We start from the raw sequence: 25,623 nt of genomic DNA, 5'->3' as shown, positions 1-25,623 counted from the left end.
ATTGAGGCGATCCGAAAGATTCCTAAACAAATTACAAAATCACAAATGATGTAATTTCTAGGGGTAACGGGATACTGTAGGCCATGTATCCAAGATTATGCTGAGATTTCAAACCCTCTCCTCATGGCAGCTCATGAGCTTCAAAGAATGACTGATCCAGTTACCTAGACAGACAAATGTCAAGTTACATTTCTAAAACTAAAGTTATCACTTACCACCGCGCCTAGTCTAGGGTTGGCTGACTATACGAAAGTGTAACCCCCTGAGAAAAAGGGGTTCATGTCTGCCATCTTAACACAACCTCACGGGGACCGCCGCCGTCCGGTTGCATACTATTCAAAACTATTAGACACTGTCGCACAGGGAATGCCACAGTGTCTACGTTCCTTAGCCTCTGCAGTCGAAGCAGTATTGGCATGTTCAGATTTGGTGGCTTTTCATCAGTTAACAGTGTATGTTCCCCATGCAGTACATGCTTTGTTAATGCAGTCAAGGACAGTTCATCTCACTGCTGCAAGTTCACTGCATTGGCAAAACGTCCTGCTCACAATGTCAAATGTCACATTGAAAAGGTGTTAAATCCTTCTACGCTGCTACCAACTGAGGAAAATGGGGAACCCCATGACTGTACGCAGGTAGTAGAAATAATGACAAGACCATGGCTTGATTTATTAGACACACCATTACCAAATCCTGTGTTTATTATGTGGACGGATCGTGTCTCCGAAATCCACATACAGGATAGCTTTCAACTGCATATGCTATTTGCACAAGATTTGAGATAGTTGAGACCGAATGTTTGCCACAGAATCATTTGGCACAAGCAGCAGAACTTGCAGCACTCGCACGTGCATGTGAATTGGCCAGAGGTCACTCAGTCACTATATATACCGACTCACGATATGCATTCGGTGTTTGTCATGACCATGGGGCAGTTTGGAAAAATCAAGGTTTCCTCACTACTAACGGAAAACCGGTGGCACATTCAAAATTGATTGATAAATTACTTGAGAATTTGTTAATGCCAAAAGAAATTGCTATTTGCAAATGTGCTGCACATATGAGAGCCGTTGACGAAGTATCAAAAGGTAATAATTTTGCTGACTCTGTAGCAAAAAACACAGCGCGGACAGGATGCAGACTGACTGACTTTATAGGTTTAACATTCATTTCTACTGATAGCACCCAATTACCACCGTCATTGAGTGAAATTCAGAGACTGGGTACTGACCGAGAATTGAAAATTTGGTCCGAGAGGGGTGTAAAAGATGACTAAGATGTCTGGAAAGATACCAAAACAAACAAACCATTTCTACCTAAGCAACTGTATCCAAATGTTGCAAATTGGGCTCACGGATTAGACCCTGCCTCAAAAGTGGCTATGAATGATCTGATAAGTCATCCTGGGTGGCTCCAGGATTTACATCAGTGGCAGGAAAATTCTGCCGAAATTGCTATATCTTTGCTGCAAATAATGTGGGAAGACAGAGTAAAAAAAGCTATTTTCTGATCTTCCTTTTCAGCATCTACAGATGGATTTCATTGAACTAACACCATGCCAAGGATATAAATATTGTCTTGTGATTATTGACATGTTTTCAAAGTGGGTTGAGTGTTTCCCAAGCAGAAAAGCTGATGCTGCAGCTGTAGCAAAAGCTCTGATTAGAGAGGTAGTTCCCAGATGGGGAGTACATGAGAAATTGTCTAGTGACAATGGAACTCATTTTGTAAATAAGGTAATAACTGAATTGGCAAGAGGGCTACAAATAAATTTGAGACAACACTGCTCCTACAGGCCTCAGAGTGCAGATCCAATCAGACAATAAAGACTGTGTAAAGTTATGGCTGAGACTGAAATGATGTGGGTTCAAGCCCTGCCCGTTGTTTTAATGGCCATGAAAGCCAGAAAAGGGGCAAGAACAGCCCTCAGCCCACATGAAATTCTTACAGGTCGGCCCATGCGAGTAGGAATCAAACCTCCAGGGGTAGATGAGCAAATGAGAAAGTATATACTGTCACTAACCAGAACTATTAAAACAATTCATTCGCAGGTCAAAGCGGCCTTGCCGGTTCCAGGTACAGAACTGCAGCACTCTTACGAGCCAGGACAGTGGGTCTGGATCAAGGACCACAGACGCAAGACGTGGAACAACCCTGGGTGGCTGGGTCCATACGAGATCATTCTAACAAACAAATACAGCAATCAAGGTTGCCAAGCGTGACACCTGGGTTCACGTGTCACATTGTAAGCCCCACCAACCCCCATCAAGTGTAAAGTAGGGGAAAAAAGGGCGTACTGGTGACGTACCTCCTCTACCAACGAGGGAAAGACCTTGCTACGGCTCACAAAGAGTCATCAGGGTGAAAATGGAGCATTTCAGATGTTTGTGGGGCCGACGGGACGACCAGCGCACCTGGGAGCGAATGTGGTCTGACAGAATGTTTAAGAAAAGCATATGTGTTGTTGTATTCATAAGTGTGTTGCTTTTGATCATGTTACTGTTTCTGTTTGGATTTTTTCCAAGAAGTGCTCAGGATGGAGAGAAAAGGGAAGTGCCTGTTCATCATGACTACTCATCTGACACCGACCAAAACCAATACGGGTTAAATTTGTTCTGGAAATATGCTGATTACACAGCTAAAATACTTGCACCTAACAAAGATAGTTATGTCTGTGCTCATGCCTCCTTTTCTGCCACATATCCATATCCTCTTTTGCAAGAGCCAGTAGAGGGTCAAAAATTGAAGTGTATTTTATCCTACATAGCCGGACCGGGGTCAGACTGTCCCCAGAAAATCTTCCGTAAGAAACTTCCCCCTGAATGTGATAATGTAACTATTCCGTCACCAATACTCTCTCTCTCCATAGAGGGGGAAAAGAAGGTCTGGCCTTTGCCAGAGCAGAAATTTAAGGAGTGTTATTGGTCACGAGAGGGAAATCAACTCTTGGGGATGCTTGAGGGATGCGAAACCATCCACGAAGTTAGCTGTTATGATCCCACAGGTAAGAGTGACCACCTTGCAGGAGGGGCTTACGTCCTATTTGACTATTACTGGTTGTGTGGTCATACTGCATATCCAGTCTGCCTGTTTCATGGCATGGTCTCAGTGCTTTAGTTCAGCTCAGAGCAATAATTAGGATTGGCTATGTGGGGAAGCAAAAAAGAGGAAAAAGGGCCTTGAAGAGGAGGGATGATGACACATGGTGGAGACATGACATTTCTGACATCCTTGTAATTGCCAAAACTTCTCAGTTTTGGAAGGCTTTTCTGATCCATAATGCTGTAACTGACTAAATGAACTGGATTAATAGAATCCATTATGAATCATTCAGATTTGCAAACGACACCCAATTGGCTTTAGCACTCTTGAAAAGCGAGGTGGGGGCTATAAGACAAGTGACTCTGGAAAACAGAATGGCACAAGATGCAATTCTTGCGGAGGAAGGGGGAGTTTGTGTTAAAATTGGCAAAGAATGCTGTACTTACATTCCAGCTTATGATGCGGATGGTGGTACCATGTGTTAAAATTGGCAAAGAATGCTGTACTTACATTCCAGCTTATGATGCGGATGGTGGTACCATTTCAAAGGTGCTAGACGATATGATGAAGGTGCGGAATGATCTGTGGCAGGATGAACAGGCAAAGAACAAAGCAATAGGATGGGGGTTAGATTGGATTATTGGATGTTTGATCAAATGTATTTGAGCTAGTCTGGGGAGGTTGGTCAGAGGCATTGTGGAAGAAAAAGAAGAAGAAGAAGAAGACCACCAATATGAGCAGTTGCAACCGGTCAACCAAGTACAGTTGCGCCCGATCGACCGACTGGAGAGTCATTACCGTAATGTTCCAAATTAAAAAATCCAGGTATAGTGGTCGTGGTGATTATGACCAGAGAGGGAAATGTGATGGATTTTTAATGAATAAAATAGTAAACTGTTTTTTAAACTAACCATTATTCTAACAATAATAACACATAAACTTTACATCCCCTATTAGGGCTAACATCCTAACACTCTGAAACACATTGTACTAAAACGTTCTGTTTTTGTCTATTTGCGTTATGGAAAATTGTCTAGTGCTGACCATAACAATATCAAAAATATACTGTCTCTCTTGTCTCATGACATATTGAGTAATCAACAGAACTCTTAACCCTTTACTTGTGTTTTTGTTATGTTCCGAGATATTTTTACTTAGGCCACTAACAGAGGGTGAGGGGGGGGGGGGGGGCTTGCTTCATATTAATAGAAGGTGACAATGTTAAAGTCATGAGTTTGGCACGATGATTGTGTTTTTATGTGTAATGTCTTTATCCTATAAAACCTGATGTATTTTTCTATGTGGCTGAGAATTTCTCAAGGACTCTCCCGGCCGTGATTAAAGCATTTAAAGGACATTTGCTGAAGTTTGTCTGTCATTTATGCTGCACAGCAGAGAAGTTAGGGAAGCAAGTCAGTTATGAGACCCAGGTAGTTATACTAAATGTCATAGACGTTCGGGGATGTCGACTGTAGACGAGACCCAGGGGACATCGATTTGTAGACGAGACCCAGATAGTTAGGTTTTAGGGAGAAAATCTACCACAATGTCTAGCACACCAGAAGGCAGGGTACCTACAGGTAGCTCCTCTTAGACCCCTGAAGCAGCCATGCATAAAGGCTCTACAATTCCGGGCTGGGGTGCCATATCGCACCGTTTGCTTGAGATAGCAGGTCTCTCCTGAGGGGAATCTGCAAGGGGGAGCCACCAGCATCTCTCTCAGGTCCGGGAACCAAGGCTGATTCGGCCAGCTCGGGGCGACGAGGATCACTGACGCTCTCTCCTCTTTTGTATAACACCAGAGGCAAAATCTTCACAGGAGGGAACACTTAAAGTCTGGCTCTTGGCCGACGCGGGCGTTGTAAATAGATGTTGATCCGCCCACAATAGGATTTATGTACGAAACCACAGACATATTGTCGGTGCGAATCAACACATCGCTGTTCCAGCTGCGGCAGAAAAGCCTCCAGGGCTAAGGACACCGCTTTCAGTTCCAAGCGGTTTATGTGCCACTTGCTTTGTGACTCTGACCTTGCTTTGTGACTCTAGTCCGAGGGGATCCCCTCAAATGAACATGTCTAGTACCCCTTTTCCACCAACAAGAACCGGGTGCTGGTTCAGAGCCAGAGCCAGAGCTGGTTCAGAGTTGGTTCGACTGACGAGCTTACTAAGAACCAGTTTGCCTTTCCACCGGCTAGAGAGCCACAACAGAGCCAGATCTTACGTCACTGTATACGTCTCATGTTGCCCAGCAACCGCTAGTGCGGTAGCGCCAAACACAAACACGCCAGGCTTGTTCGAGATGCATCGGCTTCTCGCAGATCGATCGCCGCATGACATCAAAGCACTGCGATAGCGATCTAAAAGCACAAGGAGTCGTATGCTCTCCAAACACTCCCGCAGCTCCGATCGGTCCTTGCCGCTCCGATGCATCTCGAACAAGCCATCAACAATAACGGACGTTGCAATACTATGGATGCTCATGGGTTGGCAAAAATACATCGGAATCCAACGCGTTCGTGCAGCTCGCCGTAACTTACATAGACGGATATTATAATCGAGCTGCTATTAGCTCGACTAGCTGCTATTTAAAAATGGCGGTCACAAGTTTCTATTCGTCTTGTTGGTCACGGTAACCCCGCCCCCAGCCTCTGACGCAAGCGGTTCTTTCTTGGCTCCGTTCTAGACCCTGCAATGATTTGGTGCTACTTAAGAACCAGTTTTACTGGTTCGGAGCTGGTGCTTTGGCGGTGGAAAAACAAAGAACCGATTTGAAACTAGGCTCTGGCTCCGAACCAGCACCAGCTCTGCCTTGGTGGAAAAGGGGTATAGGTCGCGCCATGGTCTCAGAGCGTTGGTGCTGCTGTGTGTGACCAAGATGTGCATACGACCAAACTTTCCACAGGACTCGAGTTTTCAGCCATAACTGCAGCAGTCGCTGCAGAAGACCCAGGTGGCAAACTGATGAGGCCGACGCCGTAAGTCCCAGAGCCTGGTTGCATAAAGCACCTTAAATGTAATTTTCCCTGAAGAACGCCCTTAGGTTTCCCTTAAACTTAAAGGTGTTGCAAAAAATAAAGTGTTACTCAAGATTTTCTTTTGGTGAAACATCATACACCCTAAGAATTTCCCTTAAGTATAAATGTTTCCCTTAAGTAATCTCTTAAAAACGATAAGTGTTGCATAAAGCCCCTTAACTGTCATCTTCCTAAGTATAACATAAGGTTTAGGAAACTTCACCTTAAGTGTTACACGGAGCGAGCAGGTTCAATCCAAGTCTTCTAACAAGACGCGACTGGCCACTTTATATGATAAACAAATTTTAATTTTGCCATTTTTTACATATAAACACATAAAGCACATCTTATATGGGTAACGGAAGCTGAAACGTGCGTGCCTCAAGCGCAAGAACAATCCTCTTTGGCAAAAACAAACCTCATGACTGCCCCCTTTGCTGATGACACTTTGAAATTCCCTCAGAATTAACAGACCAGTCCACTATATGGAGAAAAATCCTGGAATGTTTTCCTCAAAAACCTTAATTTCTTTTCGAATGAAGAAAGAAAGACATGAGCATCTTGGATTACATGGGGGTGAGTAAATTATCAGGATTTTTTAATTCTGAAGTGAACTAATCCTTTAAGGATTCTAGAGAAATCTGATCAGCTAGGGCCGGTGAAGGACCACCATGAATCCCATGGATCGACCAATGGCTTGAACTGAGTGCTTTGTTGTCATCAGCGTGAAGTCCGTCACCGCGGGCAGGCCTTTCACGGCATCCGTGACTACACAGCCGCTGTCCAGGGACTGCAGGATCTTAGGTGGGGGATTAGTCTGCACGGCTTGAATGACAGGCTGAGGTCCGCGGCAAGCGTGGCCGAGGAAAGGCACAGATGCATGGCAATGGTCTCCTTTATGGGGGGCATGCGCACATAGTCGTGGGCTTCTGCTCCGTACACATGGGAGAAGATGGCCTGCGTAGAGGCGTGGACAGCCTCGGGCCTCGTCCCTCGTCCCTGTCAGGCCACGAGCAATGTTCCTCCGAGTCCTCAGGACGCGATGCGGTAGGTTAGCTCAGTGCCCACAGTTGGACTTGGTGAAAGCAGCCTCAGTGTGGGCCAGGCCCTGGCAGGCGATGCAGTACATGTGTGGGTCCGGCGGGTCAATGGGGCCGCACAAAGTAGGCAGAAGGAAGCCATCGGATGCGGTGAAGAAGTATATGTTGTCGTCTTCTTCTGTTGCGTCTTCAGTGATGGCAGAGTGGAGTAAAAGATTCTGACACAATTGTCGCTCCTCCGCATTTAATACTGCCCCTAGGCTCATCAGTATTTGCATGCGATTTGCATTACAATTGTTTCTACTCACTGAGTCTCCATCGGTATCCATAGTTCCGGGCCACCCCTGGTTGCTTCGGCACAATCCCCGAATTGACTGGGGCCACGGTTCCATCTCGGCCTGGAGTGATATGCTTCCTGTTAGGGCTGGGCGATATATCGCATGACATTGTTAGGCGCATCTCGTCAGTAAAGCCGGTTCCTTGATTAGTAGTAAATTGCCATCACCTGCTTTCAGATGGAGCGGCATTTACAACACAGAGCCGTAGTTAACTGACAAGCTGAGCCATATCGCATTAATTATCACAGGCGATACGTCCGCGATAATTAATGCGATATGGCTCAGCTTGTCTGACGTTTCATTCACAATTTTAGCCAACTAGCCGCTCCTCTGACTGCCTTGACTTCCACCAAGACGACGTTCAGGTGGTCTGGTGCAGCCGAAGCTGCATTTTCCAACCTCAAGAGCCGCTTTGTTTCAGCTCCCACATTTATAGCCCCTGATCCCTCATGTCAGTTTGTGGTGGAGGTTGACGCCTCAGAGGTGGGGGTAGGAGCGGTTCTCTCCCAGCGCTCATCCACGGATGACAAGATGCACCCATGCACGTTTTTTTTCTCATCGTTTATCGCCTGCCGAGCGTAATTATGACATTGGTAACAGAGAGTTGCTGGCAGTCAAGTTAGCGTTGGAGGAATGGCGTCATTGGTTAGAGGGTTTGGGGGTGGGTGAATGATGGATAAGGATTCAAAATGTGAAAAAAAAAAAAAAATAGACATATAGACATATTCATATAGACATGGGCTCATTTTTGGCTGCTGATAACTCACAATTCAGAACCAAATAAAAAAAAAAGCTGGGAAATGTTTAAAAACTTTTTCCAATAAAATAAATAAGACTTGATTTATCATTAACTCAACAAAAAACTGAATTGTGTAATCTAACACACAAATAGGCTATGGGTTAATTTAATTGCCTGTGTCATTGTTAGCTGGAATGACATAATGTTAGACGGAAGGTCATTCTGCAATATTTTTTATGATTACCATTAAAAACCATCCTCAGTATCATTTTCTTTCCAACACTCAAACTTGAAACAAAGTAAGAGACTCTGACAAGTTTTAATGGTTTAAAAATCTGTAAAATTTACAGTAAATCTGTAAAATTATAATGCTTCATAAACAATGGCCAAGGGTATAGTCCAACACATTATACAGCTAAAACATTTAGGCTTATTGCAAATGAGTGTGAACCTATTTCGATTAATATTTCAAATTTGCTTGTTACTGACACAATATCATTCCACTGAGTCATCACTATAATACCTTGCTCTCGTTTTTACATACTCAGCCCTAGTAGCTTCTGCATCTGCGTTTATCCTGGCTCTGAACCATCTCTGCCTCTCTTTATTAGACAAAGGTATCTGGAAGGACAGAATTGACCTTAAAACACCAGAAGCTATACTAAAGCTTTAATAAAATATTGATAGCCTATATTAATAAATATGATTACATTACTTATGATTTGACCATTAAATGAACATGATTTGATCATATTCAGTGAAATCGACACTATAATCCGACAGAACAACATAAATAAGGTGGTTTTAGAAAAAAAAATCGAGCTTCTAACCGTTCTTTGTACGTCGCTAACTCAGTTAGCTGGATTTGATTGTTGACGATTTGGCATGATCTTGGCTTGTTTGGTTCTTCGAAGCTCATCCTAGACTTGTTGTCATAGCAACAGGTGCGCAAGCTTAAACCTGCTGGAAGCGTTACCCCTTCTAAGGCTGAGTGGACCATTCTAACTTTGGATTGAGAAACCCCATATGAAAGCGCTATATAAATGCCTCATTCTATTCTATTCTATTCTATTCTAGAGTTTATTTATTTAGATACTGTTTATCTCTGCTGGCTTACCTGTGTTAATAAAATACTGCAGATGGATCCGACTGCCTCAGCCTCTTCGTCACAGCTATTTACGATAATTCCGATAGCACGTAAAGTGTTATTAGTTGTCCACTGCTTTTGGCAATATTAGCCTCATGACATTGTTCCTTTTGATCTAAGTTAAGTGCACGACAATTACGCCTGTTAAAGTTATTCAAACTGTCAATTCATTTTCTGCATGAATAAAAGCCGTCTTTTGAATTTCAGTGCAGGTGGTTATTTTAGGACTAGGGAGCATATCTTTCAAATTGGGCCTGCACATTCACACCAGAACATAGGCTACTCATGCAATGTAACAATATACTGTATCATCTCCATGATTTACAGACAGATTTTAATCGCTTTAATCAACAGTACAATTCTATTTCAATATGCACAAAAACTTTTTATGGTGATGCAGGAAAATATAACTAATATCAACATTGACATGAATTAATAAATTGTGGACACATCACATAAGTTGGTTATTAAAAATGGGCCACTGCATGAAATATAAAGATTATAGAGTACTTTTTCAATTAAGAAATATAAAGTAAACTGACTTATATTGTTAAAATGTTCACCATTCAAAATGTCATTATTGTAATATTTGAATGTATACCACTGAGTGATCAGTGATACATACTGAACTGCTATTGGTCTTCTTACAATTATTTGCATACTGAATTGTGATTTGTCTTCCAGTTCTGTATAGAATCAGCATGTGGTAAAAGTGTCTCTAAAGGTGCGGTGAGAATATTTTTTTCAATTGAGCTACTATAGTGAAGCTTTTTATAAATGTTAATAAATTCATATTGTTTACTGTAAAGTAGTCATGAGCCAATGAAACAATAATACACAATAATATGAATGTCCTGATTTTTAATATGAGAGACCCTACTGTCAGTTGACCTTTATTCAGTCCTACAACATTATGGAGTAACAGCCCCTGCTTGTGTTCAAAAACATGCATTACATTGGGGACTTCAGCAGGCAGGTTTTGGTCCTTATTTGGGAACTGAGTTTTCAATATATTCGTTATACAAATATACTTTTTTTTCCTGTAAAGATTAATCTAATAACCAATTTCAGGTATATATGAGGTCATTTACAGAGAGAGAGAACAGAAAACACATACAATAGAGATAAACATGGAATCCGAGACTTCATGCAGAGCTCAGTTGATTTGCTTTTTTTTTTGTGTATTTGAGATACTTCTCTGCTGTGGTATGAAAAAGCACCTGCTGATATTATGGCACTGTTTTTCCTGGTTACAAAACAGACATAAGATCCTTGTGGTAGGAGGAAGACCTGTTGGACGGTCCGTGATGTCAGTGACTTTGGTGCAAAGTATTAAATGTAGTGAATTTAAAGGGAACTTTTATTCCATAGAGAAGTGCTGTCTGTCCATAGTCCGCATCCCCACTCCAGTCTTTCAAATAGAAACTGTATATTATTCCTTTGTCTTTTTAAAAAAGGTCTCCTGTTTGACTGTAAACAGGCCTGTAGATCAGCCATGTCAATGGCTGCTGCCACCTGAACACTGATGCAGATGTATCCATTGAATCAGTTACAAATCAATAGTCTCACAAAGAAAAAGAAAATCAATACCCAAAAGTCCTCCAAACTGCAGGATGTAAGCAATAATGTTAACACAGCCCGTACTAAAAGGTGAACTGAGATGCAGGCGTGTCGAACAGGTGCATTGAGATGCAGGTCCATTGAACATTTTAGAAACCCCATGAAATGGTTTGATGAATGCATTTTTTTATCATACTAAAACAAGTTCAAAGGGCTTGTCTTTTTACGAAATGGCCTAGTTTACATCACAGCCTTGGAACATCATGATTTGCTACTCAATATTGCTTGTTAGAGGCAGGTGGTACTGAAGGGTTGTCAAATTTTAGCAGTACATTAGCATGTAGATGGTTTCAACGCTAACTGACATTGGTGTAAAACCCACAAAATAGCCATTTTAATTTAAAAGTCTCTTTCAACTTCAGAAGTAGGCCTGGGAAAATAGTAGTGGGGAACTATGCAGTGATGGCAATGAAAGCTGGTCTAAAATCCATCCAAGTTGTGGGTTTGTAACACTCAGTTTGGACAAGATAGACCAATGATTGTGTACGAAAAACTAGCGTGTGTAATCAGATAAGGTCACATTTACTGTTGCTCTGCAAAATTTTGCCAGTGACATCAAACCATTTCAATTGGAATCCGCACAATCGGGAGTTTCGCATAAGGGCGGAACATTTCCCCCCGCAACATTTTTCACACAAATTTACAAGGTTGACTTCTGTGTGAGTGGTCGTACATCGCTACACTTTTAACAATTGAAAATGGACCTTTTTTGCTGAAGAACACATTTTCACGAAGAAGGTGACAATGAAACGAAGAAACTAATACAAAAGAAAAAGAAAATGGGTGAAATTAAGAGCAAGTTACCAAAAACTGACCTTCCTTTATTTATTAATCAATTATATTACAATAAAATCATGAATGTATTGGTATAATAGCAGTGCTAAACAATATTTCAAGTACAAAATGAGCAATGGAGGCTTTTTTTTTTAATGAAAAGTTGTGCTACCAAAAAGCCCAGAAAAAAAGGTGGTTGAATTAGCTGTTTTATCCTTTCTATCTAAATAGACAAAAAAAAAAAAAAAAAAAAAAAAAAAATTCTTAAGTCCATGTTATGCAATGAGACTTGTGTTTAATTGAGCTTAATCTAACATGAGCAGATGTTAGACTGCTGGATGGCAGAAGGCTGGTTTGAGTATGGCACTGCAATGATTAGGACATTTTGCGCCTGTATTTCGACTAATACATTACCGTCATTAGTATTCATGACCCAAAAACACCACAAATTTAATGCAACTAACTGGCAAACTGTGAAAATCATATTCTCTGATCATGAGAAAAGATCATTAAAAAGAAAAAGCAACAAAAGAACATCCAGAACCATTATCAATCCACCCTGTTATTAAAAAGCCTTTCTCTCAAGGCGGTCTAAGATGGCCTGGATCCTCTTAACGGCCTCTTTGCGAGCCTGTCGAACGACTTCCTGCCCGTTGGTCTCTACCGAGTCCAATTCCAGCAGCTCTTTTGTCAAAAGTTCCTCCAGGAACCGATAGCTCTTTTCCGTCTTTTTCCCCACAAACTCGTCCACGTCCTCTTGGAGGAGCTGAACTCTGGCCATAACCAGTTGAACTCGAGCCAGGCCGGGATTATCACTGAACGGGGCTGGGGTGGGGCGGGAAGACGTTGGAGGTTGTTCATTCTGGGCTGGTTTGGTCTCAGGTCCTCCACCTCCAGAGGGACCCTTGCTGTAGAATTGAGGTGGAGCGCTGAACTGGGCTGGTTTGGACAGCGGTGGAGTTGGGTTTGGAGTGCTGGCACGTGGTTTGGAGCCTGGAGGCTGGTTTCGAGGGTGCATATGAGGCTGGCTGTGATATGGTGGATCCTAAGAGACAGATATTCATTTAGATATAAATATATTCTCAATATTACACAATATACCAATTCCAAAACCACAAAGCGGGTTTTGTACGTGTTAAAGGGTTAGTTCACCCAAAAATGAAAATTCTGTCAGTAATTACTCACCCTTATGTTGTTCCAACCGCGTAAGACTTTCGTTCATCTTCGGAACACAAATTAAGATATTTTTGATGAAATCTGAGTGCTGGATCACTCCTCCTGCAGGCTTATGGACACTAAAACTTGCTGGCCCAGAAAATGTATTAAAGACATTGTTAATATACTCCAAGTGACTCCAGTGGCTCAATCTTAAGTTAATAAAGCGACGAGAATACTTTTTGTGCGCAAAAACAATTCAGATCCAGCACTCAGATTTCATCAAAAATATCTTAATTTGTGTTCCGAAGATGAACGAAAGTCTTACGCGGTTGGAACAACATGAGGGTGAGTAATTACTGACAGAATTTTCATTTTTGGGTGAACTAACCCTTTAAGTCTGAAAATCACAACCCGTTTTTTTCTAACCGTGCATACTCTGAATGCTCAACTCACACATGCGCATTGATTATTCTTTTTTTTTTTCACTCAGTTGGTCCACAAAGTGGCAACACTGGCCTGGGCCATTGTTTTACTGTCGAAAAAGGGATGGAACAACAACAAACAACTTAATGGACAACAACAATAGACTCCTGAGTTGGCAAGCATTTGTGTGAGGCGGTTAAGAGAAACCTGCAAATCCAGTTTTAAATAAGTAGAAAGACATTTTTATTACTTATAACTTCTGGAGAAATAGCACAGACCCTGGACAAGGATAAAACCTTCTAGTGCACACATGTCTAAGACTTTCGCTGTCCACATAAGTTAAGCATTCGCTTCAAAACTGAAGTATACTTTGGGTTTTTGGTCAGGAAATTCAAGAGGTAGTCTTTTTTGAAAAATTAAAAGTCTCAAATTAAGACATGATTTGGACACTTTCATTCCTTGCAGGAAAAAGGCAATTGCTTTTAAAATAAGACTACACAACAAATATAGTCCCCCGCAACAAGTATTAAACATGCTATTTAAGTATTAAACGTCTGTGTTTGTGAGTTGAAAACAGAAAATCAAAGTGTTGTGATGTACAGAAACACATTCTGAAAGTGGGAGAGTTGAGCTGTCTTATGTAATCAGCTTTGGGAGAGAAGGAGGGGTTACATGAGGTGAACCCAGCAGTCTCTTAACTGTTAAATAAGCCTTCCCACTTCGTGTTTGCCAAAGTGCCAGTCAGTACATTTACCTGCACTTTAGAATTATATCTGGCAGGCTGAAGCAATAATTTGTCTTTATAAAATATCATGTAAGTGTTTTTGTCCAACTAAAATTTGAGTAACAAATTTAGATGCGATTTTGGCCTCGCCATGGCCTCGGTGTTGCGCTTGCTTTGAAAGACAGAACTGACGCGCTATGTGTATTAATCATTCAATATTCAAATACACACTATCATGTACACTAAGACATATAGATGAACACTGCAGCTCAACAACGCAAAAACTTGCTTTGGCTCGATTATAACCCTGCATGTAATAGAACTTAATGTCTTTAAATTCAGCATGATTCAGAAGACAAACATTAAGATGCCAACATGAAATATTGTAATTTATATGACCTACCATAGTTTTTAATAGTTCACCAAAAATTATTACTAATTATAAATTATTAGTCATTACTAACCCTCATGTTGTTCCCAGCCTGCATGCCCTTTTATTTTTCCAGTGAAACACAATTTCCATTTTTGGGTGAATTATTCCTAAATAAAGAATAATCCTATGATTTAAAGATGTTATGGAGCGGAAATAGCAAGATATCTTTTGTCCTGCACTGTGACGTACATCTGAGTTTAACGGATAAATGCAAAAAGAAAAAGATCTGAATGCAACCTTGCAGTCAATTGTAACAACAACAACAACAACAACAACAACAACAACAACAACAACAACAACAACAACAACAACAACAACAACAACAACAACAAAAAAACGGGCAGGAGTAAGCAGACTAAATGATTGGAGAAGTCTTTGTCACAGGAAATTTGAGTTATGACATTATCATAAAAAAATAAGAAAATTATTAAAAAAAATTAACGTATAGATAGGATGAATTTCCATTTCATGACGATTTAAAAAAATTACAGTGATGTAGTTACCAGGACTCAATTTACCATTGTTTATACCACCATGGTAATTTTTCTATAATACTAATAATAATACTTCTGTAAAGCACATTTCAGACACAACCACATTTAAAACACTTTTCAATCATTTTTCCTCAACATCTCCACGTCAAAGTTTAATTTCTTTTGACTTATGACCTTTAACACCAGTGCTAGTTGCCTAGTAACAACAAAGGGAAAAGCAGGAGGAGGTGCTCTATTTAATTTTACTTAAAAGAGTCACAATCATCTTAAGGAAAAAGCATCAAATATTATTACATTTACTATATATTTGTGATATAACTTTTATACTACTACTAAAGTGAACATGAATACATGTTTGTAAAACATCACAAATACCTTGTGTTCATATGGAGGCGGTGCAGGTCCTTGCCACGGCGGGGGGTGAGGTGGTCGTACATGGTTGCCATAGGGGCCATGGGGTGTCTGGGTATTGGACGGCCACTGCTGTTGGGGCGGTGTAGGCCCATACCCTCCAGAGTGGGTCCAGGCCTCATGCTGGGCTCTTGAGAGCATGGGCTGCTGGTTGGGGTAGGGGGCATTCGGAGGGCATCCTTCTCCATAGTGTGGGTAAGATCCTGCTGGGTAGCCAGGAGCCTAAGAGGAAAAAGGAGACCAGAAAGAACTGTGAGAATGAGAGATCATTTTTCAGGTGGTGCAATCCAAACCGTGAGATTTTCTGCAGAGATCAATAAGTCTCTTAAAATATTAGATAATATGAGATGGTTAGTTCATTTTGTGAAATTAGTGTGATTCCCAAAAACTTAATGACATTTATGAATTAATTAACGATATTTGTTAAAAATACTTAACAAAAAATTATATTTAAAAACAATTTGAAAATAATTATCAAAATGTGTACACCTGTGTTATTTTAGTATTATTTACTGTATTTACTATTATAGTATTTATCAATATTTTGAATTTAGCTTTTTTCATTTTAATTTTAGTTTAAGTTTTAGTAATGTGTTTTTTTAATATTTCTATTTATCTTTCATTTATTTTTATTTCAGATTTTCAGTTATGCTGGGTACACACCAAAAGATAATCGGGCTGATTTTGGGCTGATTTCCCCCCTTCCGACAATCCTAGCTATGTCCCGATTATCTTGATGGTTCTACAGATTATTTTATCAGATTTTCCGTTGGTGTGTTAAGAGTGTCCGAACCTAATCGGAAGAACGTCGGAGCCGGATTGCGAATCGTAAATATTCAACATGATTAATATTTATGATCAGAAATCCTGATGTGTGGGGGGAACCCCGAGGACAAACGTGCACACGCTCTGGAGATTATCACGTGAAACTAAACAATATCCAATCAGAAAGTGAGATGATGGAAGACGGAAGCATAACAAACGCAGTCATGGCACAGCACAAAGTGAAATTGATGTGGACAGCAGAGATGGAGGATCAGCTTGTTGATTTGTGGCAAGAGCACAAATGTTTATACGTGTCGTGTAAAACCTTTCCAAACACTATCATCGATATTTCTTCCAGCATATCGCCCGCCATGCTTATTCTGAGGTCTCGCGAGATTTTGCGATATTTCCTGTGTTCACAGTCGAGACTCTGGTTGAAAATCTGTTTGTGTGTGGTGTCCTGTCTTTCTCACATCATGGCACACCACACACTATAGGAGCAAAACGGTTAAATCTAGGATTTTTTGTCCTCATGTTTGTGGTCTATCACATTTTGAAAATCTTATAAGATGTAAAATATCTCTTTTGGTGTGTACCCAGCATTATTTACCAAGGCAACATTTCTCATTTTTGTTTACATTAAGTTTTTCATTTAATGTAATAATGATAATAATAATAATAATGAGACAAATAATACCAAAAAATGCATTTTTAATAGTTTTAGTCAACCTTACAAAAATACTGCGATATCCGATTATTTCGTCTACCCAAGCAGAGACAACACTGCCAATATACACCATAAACACACACCATGTTCAGTTGAACTGAAATTTATCTAATGATAGCTTGTGATTCTTTTTATTTCATTTTAATTATTGAAACATTAAAGGTTTGTTTTTTATTTTATTAGTTTGTGCTTAAACTAACAGAAAACATTAGCTTTGCTGTTATGTTGGTGTTGCTAATAATTTTACACTCTGTACTTATCGAATTTGTGTTGAAATTTATTTTGTTTCGTGAGGAGAATTGTTGAAGAAAATGTCTTGAATAAAATAGGCTTACTTGTTCACAAAGGTCTGATGTTTCTCGTTCTTTTCGGCATTATCACCTGAGTAGACATTTCGTTCTGAGAAGTTTAATTTCCTTAATTTATAAAGATGTCTTTAAAGTTTATGCTATTATGCATTTGGTATTTGTCATGCATGTCTAAAATCAGGGATTAAAAACAAATTGAGCAAAACGTTTAATTTTTAATGTAATTTAAAAAATGTTATTTGTGTATTTTAAATGCTAACAACTTTGCACACATGTTCCCTTTACTAGATTTTTCTTTATCATGGAAACTATTATTTGCAATCGATTCAGAAATGTGCATGGTGCAAAACCAAATTTATGTTCATATATTATGTTTATATTTAACTGAATTTACCCCTTGGCAGTGAGGTACAGGGTAAGGGGGAGGAGCCGAGCCCCTTGCATTTTGTTCAGGGCAGGTCTGGCTGTGATACTGAGGTGGTCTTGAAGGAACCTGGTCACTGCAGTAGAATGGATTGGAAGGATGTAGCATACTCGTGGAGTATTGCCCTGGATTGTACACCCCATTGGGATAGGCTGACATTGCCTGAAAAGGGCACAGCAGAGTGAAGTGGGATAAGTCTGCTGTGTATTCGACTGACAGAGGGTGTTGCATAAGAATGAAGTAGCAGTACCTGGTGATTATATGATGCCTGTCCGTTGACCTCTGTTCCAGGGGGGTACGAGTTGCTGTAAGGTCCAGTTGCATGTGACTGGGGGTACCAATAATTTGAGTAGCCAGGATACTGAGATTCCTAAAATAAAAATGAGTACATGCAGATACAGTTATAGATGAGGTCAGACAAATATTAGTGTGCCCCTATTATGCTATTTTAAAAGGTTCCTCATTTTGTTTTGGAGATCTCCTACAATAGGTTTACATGCATCTAACATCAAAGAGCACAATTCTCTCATAATATACATTGCACATCATTTCATTCCTCAAAGAGTCTGAAAACATTCAAAATTCGTTCTCAGTATACATACTGGGAACTATATTCTCAGAAGGCGAAGCACTGCTACTTCTGCGGAGTGATTTACTCCAACTCTGAGCGAACTCTCTGCTCCTCACCACGTGGCTTCTCAGGTGCTGCGAGCAAATCACTCCGGCCAAGTAGCAGTACTTCGCCTTCTGAGAATATAGTCCCCAGTATGTATACGGTTAGAAAATAGCTGTGTCTCATGTGACCTTGTTGTTTGTACACGCAATAGTAAAATGTTGGCGTTATTTTGTCACTTATTGGGAGCAGTAGGCTAGATGGAACCGTTTACCTCCAGTATTTGTGCTAAGCTAGGCTAGCGTTGGGTGCGTCAGACAGAGTTACAGCACGCACAGAGATGAGAAGGGTATGTATGGACTTATCTAACTCTGGGGGATACGGTGAATAAGGTAAAGTCCCAAAAAGTCGGCATGTTCCTTTAAAACTTTTTATAGCGCACTTTCATTCATAGAGGTCACTACAGTGGACAGCTGTTCAAAAAGCATTTTCTTGCATTTGCATGGGTTTTGATGGTATAGTTGAAAATCAACCTCTACAGTGGACCCTGGTGCATCATCCTATATCTTGCAACACCAAGTGTTGATATTTTTTCCCTCCAAACCAAGATGGCCAATGGCCAGTAAGAAATGGCAAGTTGCTCCGGATATCAACACATTCCTTCTATCCTAGAAGACTCTTGCAGGCAAAACATTTTTTGTAGTGTCAAGCAATATCTAATGAGTCATCACAGTTACATTTTCCAAGTATTGATTTTAGATTGGGAGAAAATTCTGATTAATCATCTGTCAACTACAGTGGACCTCATGCATCATGGCTATATTTCAGCGACAATTCATACTATTACTGTGACTGTTGTTTTTGAAAATACTGTTTTTGACTGTAAATAAATGTATTTGTGTTATTAGAATGTAATTTGCATTAACATAAAAAAAATTATGTGATTACATAATGTATGTGACTTGTAATGTATTACTTTACTCATTACATCATAAAAGTAATCTGATTACGTAATGCACATTACTTTTAATGCATTACTTTACGTAATCAGATTACTTTTTGATGTTGAGTAATGCACACTACTTTTAATGCATTACTTTACTAGTAACATAAAAAGTAATCTGATTACGTAATGCACGTTACTTGTAATCCGTTACTTTACTCGTAACATCAAAAAAGTAATCTGATCGTGTTATGCATGTTACTTGTAATGCGTTACTCCCAACACTGCTCATTTTAGATGAGATTGAAAACACCTGATCGCTAGGTTTTCTTAGAGGAGAGCTATGCTAAAAATGTGTCCATCTTGAACATAATCAGAATTATCAGCTAATAAGGGTAAATTGATATACTCTGGTACAATGGAGGGAGCATCAGAGTGGTTTCCACAGTTGTACCTTGACAAGCTGTAGAAATTTCTGATGGAATCATGTTCTCATGTTATGATATCAAAGAGTTCAACCTGTATGAAGTTCAATTGCCTTTGCAATATTTCACATTTATATTTTGTGTAGCCTATACATTTTATAGTTTACACTCAAGTGGACATCTGAAAATGTCTTTGAAAAATATGTATAAAAAATAATAATAATAATTTATCTTGTTTTTCATGCCCTAAGAGCAATAAAAACACATAGGAAAAAAAATCCTGACTGAGGTTATCATAATTCATGCATGAAATGGTTAAAACTTTGCAGACCTTTTGTGGTTGTCACATGCTTGTTTTATTTTTTTTTATCCATCAACGTAATTGGTTAGGGAGAGAGTAATCAGTCTCGTGACTCCTGTCAAATTAAATCGCGCATAGAAAAATATTTACCACAACACAGATGGTGCTAACTGCTATTAATCATGGCTGCTGTGGAAGCACATCAAGCATCAATTCAATACAGATATCAGCATTTATCACAAAGAGTATAGAAGTAACAAGAGGCGAAACTCCGTTGCAGTTTTGACAACAGCCACTAGGTGGCGCTTCGGTAGCGCGGCCGCCATTTTGGACTGAACCAACGGCTTTACTGGTAGCACAACTACTGTACAGCATTAACATTATGTCTGAAAATAATTGCAAACAAAGAAAACAGTGTTCTGCCATCAACTGCAACAACTACCAGTGTACAACCAATCAACTAGCATTTCATAGATTCCCCAAAGATCCAGAGAGGTAAAGTAGAAAAGGTTTTATTAACTTTAAAGTGAGCTAACGTCAACGATAACAGGTGCTGTAACGTTAATGTAAGCTATCCCATAACCGCAGTAACAGTTTGCTAACGTTATGTATTTGGTCGAAATTGTCAAGACTCGAAATGGGCTTTTTAAATCGCATACTTTCAGAGATATATGAACACCTAACCTGGCAAATGACCGCTTTATTAATTCATTGTTATCACTAAATTAACCCTTTAACTGTCACCTTTTTTTCGCTTAAACATGAAAATCACTATCCAAACTTAAATGGTTGTAACGTTAGTATGGTTGTAACGTTAATACTATGGTTGGTCTTGTTTTAATTTGTCAGATTATTGTTGAAGTGAAATAAATTATGAAAGTGAAACAGAAAAAAGTTACATAAGTTTGAGTTTATTAAAATGTACAAATTTTAAAATATAATTATTTATATTTTATATAATATATATATATATATATATATATATATATATATATATATATATATATATATATATTACAAAATATATTTTACTCTAGAACTGCAAGAAAATGAAAGCAAAAAATCTGAACAAGTTGTGTTCCACATTTTAGGTTGATATGTTGATATCTCGCTCCCTCACCCTTTCTGCCGTGTGCTCTAACGTTACACGGTTTGGAGCTGCGCGCTCTTGCTCGCTCGCTCTAGATTCCGGGTGATTTTAGCTAATTTGCGGGCATCAGGGAGCCGCTATAAATATGCGGGAGACTCCCGGATCTTCCGGGAGACATGGGATGTCTGCTCTAGAGATATTAAAGGGGTCATGAACTGGATTGTTTTATTATTATATAATGTTACCTGGGGTGCCCTTATAATGTTAGTATGATTTTTACATCAAAAATTGTCATAATTTATAAATAAAAGCCATTTTTCCAAGCCTGATTTCAGCTTCAGATTTGAACGCTCCGTTTTAATGGGCGTGTCTGCTGTGAGACTGCGGTGCAATCGCCCACTGCTGTGATTGGCTGATATGCTTGCATATGAAATAGCTAGTATTACATGAACTCTCTCGAAAACTTTTACTACGTTTTTACTATTACAGCTATCGAGATTAACAAATCGTGAAAAGTATCGTTTAAAGCATTATATTTAAATCTATTACATCGCATGAAAGGTTGCAGCATGATGAGCACTGAGCAGATGACAGACAGTCTGTTGATCGCGTGAATAAAGATCTTATCATTGCAACGCAATTTTTGCACTCTCACAAAAGCTTACACCAAATCACAATGCAAACACGATGTGAATACACAGTAAGAGCTTCGTTGTGTAGTGTAACAGTGTCATTATTTCATCACGAGTTTGGTAAGTGTCCAGATAAGCTCTCGCGGCTCGCGCTGTGCTGTTTGATTGACAGCTTGGGCGAATGGAAAGGGATCGTTCTTTGATCGCTTTCTATATATAATTTAATAACAGTTTTAAAAAGATTATTTTCATAATACTACGAGAAATTATGTGAAGTTGATCGTTTAGTCACTGATGCATAAACAGTATTGAACGATTTTAAGAGAAATATCTGAACTTGAATTATTAAACATCAGAAATCACTGATCGCAGATCAGGCATTAGAGTACACATGGTTACTTACATGTTGCTGGCAGATCCGTCGGGAAATTGTGATTGACTGATTTAATAAAGTTTAACCATGCTGGAATCCGAAGGAAGCTTATGCAGACTGTCTTCTTCCACAAACAGGCACGCACAATATTTAGTAAACAGCATGTTTATTGCTTGGAAGTAGCTCGATCCGGTTTAGCAATCATCATGTCGTCCTATGTTATTTAGCATGTTTGGGCGAATCGGTGGGCGGGGCTAAACAGGCCGTGCTGAAGTAGGCGTTGATCTTCTTTTGTGGAGGCGGTGTTTTATCCTCTTTGACGTCATTGTTCCCCACTTTGAAAAACGAGTCGTTTGCTGAGCCTGATGTCTATTAAAGCTTTTATTGGACTAACAAGGTAGTTTTCAGTTCTGAAACTTACAGGATATTATTATAGTATTATGACCTCTTATATGTCAAAAGCTCAAGGAAAATTTGATTTCTCAGTTCATCACCCCTTTAAAAACTAGAAACTACTTTTTAGTTCATTTAACCGCTGTTGAATTTGAACCGGTATAGTTCAATCCTATGACAGCGGTGTTGCGTTCAGTCCAAGATGGCGGAGCTGCAATTCTGCGCATGGGTGAGTTTGTTGCAATGGAACGTTCTATACACGGGTTTCTTGTATACAAACAATACCGGATGCGCGCGCATCCAGGAGGCAGAAAACCGCTATCTGTTATGCAGAGTTCTGTAAAAGAACATTGTAATTAACGTAGATTTCGCATTGTTTGTAATTTCTTGTTGACTCAATAATAAACTGCAATTTCAGAGTTGGATCTGTTTGTTTGTGTCTCATATTTAAAACGTCCAACTGTTTACGAATCAAAATCCGGACATACTGTGATGCATGTATGAATTATCATGTTAGACTAAGTTAGTAATGTAATAGCCAATGTTAGCAGTGCAGCATCTCTAGAGCCCGAATTTGCTTTTAAGTTAACTTTGTTTACGTTACTTTACGACCTGCAACATTTCATGACAAATATAACGTTTCTTTACTGTAAATCAAAGATTTGACGATGGATTATGTGGGAACCATTAGTAGGCTACCTCCGACCGTGGCGATTATAATCTATAAATATTAAAAAACTTAATCTCAGCAATGGTGAGATCTTGCCGGATCCCTAACGTTACGCAATACATGACGATCTTTGGATTGTGGATGACAAGAAGTGGCCAGCAATTGTATGGCCTGATATATAATTATCTTATTCAGACACCAAGTGTGCATACAAGAGAAATGATTAGAGCGTACAAGTCCCTTGAAGCATACAACTACGTGCTATGTGGTCATGTGCAGCTCGTCAAATTATGAATAGAAAGAATATAACATACAACTTCCTCCTTCTGTCCCACTCTTCCATTCGCCAAGATTTGGAATTACTTACAACACGTATTTAAATAAGCAGATAAAACACAACAGATAGGCCTGCATGTAAATAAATTACGCAACAACTCCTTGGCATTTTGACTTAGCGACAACACTACCACTTTGTTACTAGCCTCCGGTACGAAGACCGCGGGTCTTTTGCCTCTTGGTTGCGTGCGCAAGCAGTGATGACGTCGCCGAGAAACCCATGTATTGAGTTTCGCCTCTTGTTACTTCTATACTCTTTGTTTATCATAAATCATATTACCAAAATATGTTCTACATACCAAAGGGATGGTCTAATGACAATACTATTCATAAAAAAATAAATCAAAAATACTTATGTATTCTAAGCATTATTTTTGTGGATTTTAGTGTTACCCTGACTCCAAACTCCCAGCTAACCCCTGGTCATCATCACTGATATTATTGGGCTGCTGCTTAAGCAATGTCATTATTTGTATACTATATGGAATTACAATAGAATTAGTGTTATCTCACTATCTTTGCCTATTTTAGTGCATTAGGTGAGGCTAACTGATAATATTAGTGATTCTCATTTCTTTTTCACAAAATGCTAAAACTGACGCTGTTCTGGAGAGAGATTACCTATCTCTTCTTTTTTAAACCCATCTCTGGTGTGTGATGCTGAACTCACATGAGGGTTTTTGTATTCTTTGCACTGTTCTGAACATTGGTATTTTATGAGGAAAAATAGCTTGCTCTGTGTTCATCAAGGCCTTTCAACTGATTTTAAATCTAATCTTTTCATGCATAACGATTCAAAATGGTGATGAGTGTACTGAAAATAACTTTTTAATCTTTTCATCTCTGTAATGGTATTTCCGTATTGTTTGGGGAAAAGATCAATTTTGTGATGCATTTGAAAAAGTTGTCAGTCAAAATTAAAGCAGTTCGAGGATATAGATATTCTTTCTGACAAACAGCAAAAGATAATGTGAATTACAGTATCGGTGTTTTCTACATTTTTAAATTGCAGTGAACAGTGTTTATTATGAGGGGTAGAATCCGCAGCTTAGTATTCACTACTCGTTAGTACTTTTACATAAGCTACTCTTTTACACTTACTCAAGTACTTTTAACTTTACTCAGACCACATTTTTTGGAAAGTAATGTTACTTTTACTTGAACATTTTTTTAGTACTCTTTCCACCCCTGAGTAACTATAGCAACACCAGAAAAACAAACATAGACAACAAATAGCTACATTTAACACGTGTGATGTGCAGAATCATGCAGTCTGATGGAAAATACATTTTAAATCATTTTGAAACCACCCTGTAGTCTAAATTCATTCATTCGAAGTAGATGCCAGGGTCAATGTTTTTGACACGTAATTTTATTAACGTTACCCTCTGATGAGAATGATTCACATTTTGTCCGAACCAGTGAGTGGTAACTGTTTATGCTCTGGCCCAAGTAGAAGTTATCAAGGGAATAAACTAGAGTTACAGAGAACACAGTCCAGCTTTATGAACACTGTCTTTTTAAGGTATTTAAACCCCAGTTACTTAAAGAGGAATTACACAAGCTGTGAATGAAATCCACGTTGCAACAGTTTCACGTTAAATGCGCGTTTCTACAGCAGTCATACTTATTTGTGCTGGTAAACAATAAACCAGTGTCCATTCAAACCAGAGCATGCAAGACAGAAAGCATGTGGTTTTGCCTCCTGATTTAACGTTAACGTTACTAACAAACCCCGCGGGCCGTACTGTTGATCAGCGGCGTACAGCTAACGTTACATTGCTTTGCAGTGTGAGCGATAGAAATCGTCAGAACGGCTTCAATGTTATTTCTCCTAGCGACCTCTACCAGTATCAGACGACAAAAGACTCACCATTCCGTTGTTCCAGTTATTGTTCTCCGAGTTGTAGCTGGAAGGCCAAGATGACTTGGGATCAGACTGCATCTGCTGATGCATGATCCACGCAGCCTCACCTCCGACTCTGTCGCTGCCAACTGAATCGAAAGCCATTCGTGACTAAACCACGAACTCTTTTTGTCTTAAGTTCACTTCTGTCTATCACAGCTTGGTTTAGAATGAAACAGGTCTTCTCAAACTGGCCTTCAATTATCTGCCACCACGTTTCACAAAATGCTGTAGCTAGAGAGAGCGTCAATTGGATATATTTCCCATTTTGTTTGGTACATTCACTGCTGAGGCACGGCGCTGTCATTCAGTTCAACTCGCCAGCAGACGCGCCTTGAGTGACAACTCAACTGGCCA

At 39.5% G+C, this 25,623-nt stretch overlaps 1 protein-coding gene across 1 annotated transcript; it reads right to left on the bottom strand.

The window, feature by feature from the left end:
* Window positions 1–10,168: 10,168 nt before the first annotated feature.
* Window positions 10,169–25,609, bottom strand: bag4 (BCL2 associated athanogene 4). Its single transcript, XM_081348288.1, has 5 exons — window positions 25,234–25,609; window positions 17,835–17,954; window positions 17,555–17,746; window positions 15,325–15,582; window positions 10,169–12,762 (listed from the first exon to the last, which is right to left on the bottom strand). Exons 1-5 carry the CDS (start codon window positions 25,369–25,371, stop codon window positions 12,283–12,285), a joined length of 1,188 nt encoding a protein of 395 aa, XP_081204414.1. The 5' UTR covers window positions 25,372–25,609; the 3' UTR covers window positions 10,169–12,282.
* Window positions 25,610–25,623: the final 14 nt, after the last annotated feature.

Source organism: Scardinius erythrophthalmus (assembly GCF_964197995.2).
Source record: "Scardinius erythrophthalmus genome assembly, chromosome: 20".
NCBI lineage: Eukaryota > Metazoa > Chordata > Actinopteri > Cypriniformes > Leuciscidae > Scardinius > Scardinius erythrophthalmus.
Note: the sequence above shows the minus strand (reverse complement) of the source record. Positions and strands in the feature narration are given on the sequence as shown.